The sequence below is a fragment of the Sinocyclocheilus rhinocerous genome, unplaced genomic scaffold, assembly GCF_001515625.1.
Source record: "Sinocyclocheilus rhinocerous isolate Xijiao unplaced genomic scaffold, SAMN03320098_v1.1 scaffold336, whole genome shotgun sequence".
Classification (NCBI taxonomy): Eukaryota; Metazoa; Chordata; class Actinopteri; order Cypriniformes; family Cyprinidae; genus Sinocyclocheilus; species Sinocyclocheilus rhinocerous.
Window position 1 is genome coordinate 110,115 of NW_015660498.1, and position 5,964 is coordinate 116,078.

Consider the following 5,964-nt stretch of genomic DNA (forward strand, 5'->3'; position numbering starts at 1 on the left):
TATACAATTAACAAAAAGCAAAAAAAAGGGGCCTCTAACATTTGCTTGCTCTATTCTTTTTCTATTCTATCTGTTTTCTTTTTATTTATTATATTATTTAAAAAACCCTTGCTACGTGTACTGCGTTAAGCTAACTGAGACTTGTTATAGCACTTGTATATCATTGCTCTTTTGTTGATTTTGATTGCTTCCATTGTCCTCATTTGTAAGTCGCTTTGGCTAAATGACTAAATGTAAATGTAAAACGCGATCTGACCAGTGCACCTTGTGCCTTCATTTCTTGTAGGTCAGACAAAGCAGTTTTCTTCCACATGCATTGGACAGTTACGGAAACGTAGAGCATTATATAAACAGCCGTTTCATAGTTTGACTGGAGGAAATGTCAAATGGTGACAGAAATCATGTAAAGAAGAGACAGATTCATCCTTACCGTCCGAAAAGTCTATTTTGGAAAACTTGATAGTATCTATAAATCTATAAACTCTAGAGCCGTTATGTAAACACCAATCAATGACACTGCCGCTGCAAATATGCAAATAAGAACATTAACCTGAGATTTAGGGATGTCCAGTGTGAAACGTCACTTTATGAATGCCTGGGATTAGTTGTTAACCCGGGGTAGATTGTGAGCAGTGGAGCAAGATAACCAAGGATTCCCTTTACCTGGTTGGCAGTTTTATATTTATACAATACATGGATTTTATTTAATGACCTGTCTCTCTGCTTCTCGCTCTCTTCCAGCATGGTTTTTAAGACTCCTCCCAGTTGTGCTCTTCTTCATCTGTTACTATTGCTCTCAGTTCTACTTTGAGAGGTTAGTAGTACCGTCACCTGCTCCACATGCATTATGTTTTCATTGGTTATTATTGTTTTTGATCTTCTCAGGCTGAGATATGCAAAAGCTTTCAAGGTGTACTTATGCTAACTACTGATTTTTTTTCTTTACTTTAAGCGATGGAGGCAGCGGAAAGTCCCCTCAGCCCACTGTTTCTCTATGTCACAGCTATCGCATGAAGAGAAAGTGGGAGAGCCTTAAATTGAAGTATGTGACCTCATATTCACATATGACCTATTTTGGGGAAACTGCTTTGAAACTGTAGCTTACCGAGCTTGAAAATTGGAAAGTTTCTGTCATCATTTACTCACTCTCATGTCATTCCAAACCGGTATGCCTTTCTCTTTTGTTTCTGTGGTACATAGAATGAGATGAAATACAGTGGAAGTCAATAGTAACCTAAACGTTTTGGTTAACAACATTTTTCAAAATGACACGAATGATGAAATAATTGTTATTTTTGCAAGTACAGCAGTATTTATCTGACGCAAAAACATTGAGTTTAATAGAATTAACACTTTTAAGTTGTCAGTCATTTTTGTTTTGTTTTTATTCAATCTGAGTGGTTCAAAACTTGACAACGTTTTTAGAAATACAATCTAAACAAACAATCAAAACGATTTACTTCATTTAATCTAAATGGTTCTAAACAAAAAAAAGTTTGCAGTCAAAATTCCTATGGACCGACCATAAGAAATGAATTGGAAAATACATTTTTAAAAAAAAATATGTTTTGAATAAAATCTATATACCAGATGCATAGTTAAACAAACACACACAAAAATGAAGGGACGAGTCTACCCTTACAGAAAAGTCAAGTTTCACGTGCGCGTTAAAACATGTCCTCACATGTGAAAAATGTGTGAAATTCATGTGACTTTTCTGAAAGGGTATAAAACATCCAGAGTACAAAACATTAAAAGATTCACAAACACACACTCTTACACAGACAAAGAATGGGGTGGAATCATATATATATATATATATATATATATATATATAATAAATAAAGTCTTTTTTTTTTCACCAGAAGGCAGCAGTCTGCCACAAATACATGATACATTTCCATCTTTTGACAGTAGTACATTTTTACAGTAGAGAATTTTGCGTATTTGAATTTTGCACATTTGCTCAAACAAATGATGGTGAAACAGAGGAATTTACAGATAAATAAGATCTACATAATATCTAAATGACCTAAAAAAAAATAAAAAAAGAAGTGCATAATTTTGTTGTTACCTCCTTTCTATACTGTTATTAAATGTAGGTTTCATTCTGCATAAGTTACGCTCTTTCTGTCCCTGGTCAAAAGTGACCACGAATGGCCAAAGTCAAATGGTCCTTTTTTGAAAAGCTTCGGAGGGTTGAATAGAATTATTACAAACTGACATGCTGCCTCTTGCGGATTGGCATCTGTGTTTTCTGTATTGTAGTGTTCTCCGTGTTATTAGTGTACACAGCTGGCCGCTCGCTCCCCATCTGAGCATGCAGTCTCACCATGCTCCATTTGGGGTTTCACCTTTTGCTTGTATCTGTGTATTTATTCTCCTGCTAGAACACCATCAGATCCGGCTGTGTATGCTGTAGTCTACTGGAGACCTTTAACAGTGTGCTGGACGTTGTCAGTGTCAGTGAGATTTAATGATTTAACGATCGTCCCTGATTCACGTTGCTGTCAGATCTAGGAAGACTAAAATTTTAGTATCAAAGCAAAAGTCATTCCTAATGTTTCAGTGTTTAAACCAAGACTTCAGCTTGCTCAAAAGACAGATCTGTCCACATTAAAAAGTTGCGTGTTTGTCAAAAAATGAGCGGCCTACAAATAAACAGCTTATAAATTTCATGCCATGCTATTTTGTTACCAGATTTTGGATTCAATCTTTTTATCAACTTGTTTTATTTCAAACAGCACAGGTTTTGTGTTTGTTTGTGGAACTGATTGATCATAGGGCTTCATTAATCTGAGCTCATGCACCTCCGTTTTTGACAAAATAATCCACAAATAATGCTTTTTTTCACTCAAAAACTGATAATTTTCACTCAATGAATATTTTCAGTTTTTATAATGGATTCAGCTTTACGATTAAATATCTGGGGTAATTAAATCTATACACAAAAAAGTTAATGTCTAAAATATATTTGAGTCTGTCTTTTGTTTCACCGACACAGCATGAGCCGGAAGACTGAGCTCTTTCTAAAGCTGGAGGATTTCTTCTGGCGGGAACATCTGTCAGCTGAAGCTCTGCCCTATGGTATTAAAGGCAGCGGTATGTACAGTTACTCCGCTCTCTCGTAATCTTTCCTTTAATACAATGGTTAAATCTGCTGCAAAGTCATTAAGCTAATGCTTATGTTAAATCTGGCTTGAGGACATGATCGCACAAATCTTGTTGCTGAAACCTCACATGCCCTCGAAACCTTTCAGGCAACATAATATAAAGACGTTTATTTGTTGGTTCTGTGCTCAGCATGCTTTTACTGTACGCTGCTCATCGCTCCGCATGCAATCCATTCATGTTGATACATTCATAATGGTGCACTTTGTTCAAATACTTTCTTCTTTCTCTCTGCAGAGCTCCTGCTTCTGAAGGTCTTGGCAGTGACTTCCAGCTTCACAATGCCAGCAAACATTGAGAGGTGAAGTAGGGCCGAGCTGCTTTCACGAGTATCTGAACTCAAGCACCCATGAGCTTGCAGAAAACCCATTCCTCAGATTCTCTCATCTGCTTCGGTTGCTTATGACGTGTTGCAATCTGGCATGAATTACAGCATGTATTACAAATTAATTACAGTAATGCTCTTGCTCATGTTCAAAATGATCTTGCTTAATATGTAATAACCATTGAAGTGCCAGAATGACTGTCTGACAGTCTTTTAAAAGGATAAGTAAAACCTAGCAGCTCCTACTCAGTGACGGCTGAGAGTGACTCAATATGCATGTGTTACTGTGTGTGTTACTAAATATAAGTATGTTACTCACAATCCTGTTACCAATTTAGTTTAATTTGTACTTTTTCATTTAATCAGTTTTCTCTTTTAATTTTGATGCTTGTCTAATGTTAATTGCTAGAAAATACAATCAAATTGAGAGTTTTAAAGGAATAGGTCACCCCAAAATTTTACTTTTTTTTTTTTTTTTTTTAAACCATTCACTCACTCTCAGGCCATCTAAGATGTGGATGAGTTTGTTTCTTCATCAGATTTGGAGAAATGTAGCATTCCATCACTTGCTCTGCAGTGAATGGGTGCCGTCAGAATGAGAGTTCAAACAGCTGATAAAAACATCACAATAATCCACAAGTAATCCACACCACTCCAGTCCATCAGTTAATGCCTTGTGAAGACAAAAGCTGCATGTTTGTAAGAAATAAATCCATCATTAAGACAAACTTCAAACCGTTGCTTCCGGCAAAAATGCAATGTCCATAATCCATAATAACACTGCCTTCAGTGACAAAATCCATCTCCTGTTGTCTCTCATATCAAAATCCACCCACATATTTGTTTAGAGCCATTTTGGACTGTTTTTGCTCATAATTGATGCTTGAGCTGTGCAGATTTCTCTCCTGATTCAGACGAGGTGAGTTCTCCAGTGGAGAAAGCAATGTTATGAATAGAGGACTCATATCTTGTCCAGAAGCCATGGTTTGAAGTTAAAATCGGCTTAATGGTGGATTTGTTTCTTTTGTCTTCAAAAGATGTTAATTGATGGACTGGAGTGGTGTGAATTATTGTGATGTTTTTATCAGCTGTTTGGACTCTCATTCTGACGGCACCCATTCACTGCAGAGCATCCATTGCTGAGTCACTGATGCAATGCTACATTTCTCCAAACTTGATGAAGAAACAAACTCATCCTAATCTTGGACGGCATGGGGGTGAGCACATTTTCAGCAAATGTCCATCTTTGGGTAAACCATTCCTCTAAATTGTATTTACACATTGCAAAAATGGCTAATTTAATAGAAAATGCATAGAAAATTAAATTGCTTATATAATATTTAGGTTGACAAGCAACCGTTTCTGAACCTAAACACCTCGTTTGACTACAAAATACATTTCTGTGGCCTTGATTGTGTATCGTATTCATGGAAAGTGCTCTGTGTGTCAGCAGTTTAGATTGCAGGACGTGTGCAGTCATTGGAAACGGCTTTTCCATAAAAAACAGTTCACTGGGGGAGATCATTAACAAATACGACGTGGTGATCAGGTAAATAAAACCTCCACCTCTATTTGACCTTTCAGTGTTAATTTAGCATTTAAGACTCCTCGATCTTTAAAAGAAGTCTCTTTTCTAATGTACGTCTTTAGAAAGTTGTAGTTTGAGCTTTTTAGTTAATTTCTCCTCTCCATCTCTTGTTTTCCATTGTCCATTGAATATATTTTTCTTTCTATGTACAGCGTGAAAGCCTTTCCATTAGTCTGGCTTGTATTTTGCATTGTTAAAAAATGTAAAATAACAACTAATTATTATTTGGGGTGAGAGTAATTAGTTTTTTAATATGTCATAAATTGATTTTCGTTGTAAATATGCCTGACAAGATTGTTACACTGAATGACATTTTAGTGGGTGTCTTCTTTCCATTAGTCTGGCTTGTATTTTGCATTGTTGTTTTATTGTAAGTCTGTTGAGTGGCATATAATAGGCTCACTTAACAGTACCTCCTGCAATTAGAGCTCTGCTTGGCTACCGTTTCTCGACCTTTATTTCTCGAGCCGCTTTATAGCCTTGGAATGATCAAATGCCATTTTATTTCTTGTAAGCCTCTAACAAACGGCAGAATTTGGCTGAGTGTGTTTTTCCATGGTCTCCCGGCCTCGCCGTGTTCTCAGAAGCTAATCGCGGCGGGGGAGGAGAGCCGAGCCGCTTGACATTTGGTGTTGAGTTTCAAATCCTGATGCTTCGAAGTGCGAAGTAATCTCATTTGTGAGAAAAAGGGAGGTTTTTCCTGCAAGGATTCACTCCCATGACAAATAACATGTAATGAGGGGGTTAGTTGATAAGGATGTGCTTTTAGTGTCTCGCTCCAAGTCCATGACATCCATGAAACTGTGGAGAGCAGGTATAATTGTAACACTTTTGTTTTTGTTCATTTATAAAAATAAAAAAAAAAATATATATATATATA

General features: G+C 36.6%; 1 protein-coding gene across 3 annotated transcripts in view; it reads left to right on the plus strand.

Moving 5' to 3' along the window:
- The window catches only part of LOC107725065 (CMP-N-acetylneuraminate-beta-galactosamide-alpha-2,3-sialyltransferase 4-like), a 26,452-nt gene that overhangs the window by 13,063 nt on the left and 7,425 nt on the right, over positions 1 to 5,964 (plus strand). For 2 of the 3 annotated variants that reach the window (XM_016534206.1, XM_016534207.1), the window contains exons 3-7: positions 742 to 814; positions 953 to 1,042; positions 3,005 to 3,102; positions 3,409 to 3,472; positions 4,947 to 5,045. In XM_016534206.1, the coding sequence (XP_016389692.1) occupies positions 742 to 814; positions 953 to 1,042; positions 3,005 to 3,102; positions 3,409 to 3,472; positions 4,947 to 5,045 (424 nt within the window). The remainder of the gene's footprint in view (positions 1 to 741; positions 815 to 952; positions 1,043 to 3,004; positions 3,103 to 3,408; positions 3,473 to 4,946; positions 5,046 to 5,964) is intronic. The other variant, XM_016534208.1, reaches the window with a different exon arrangement.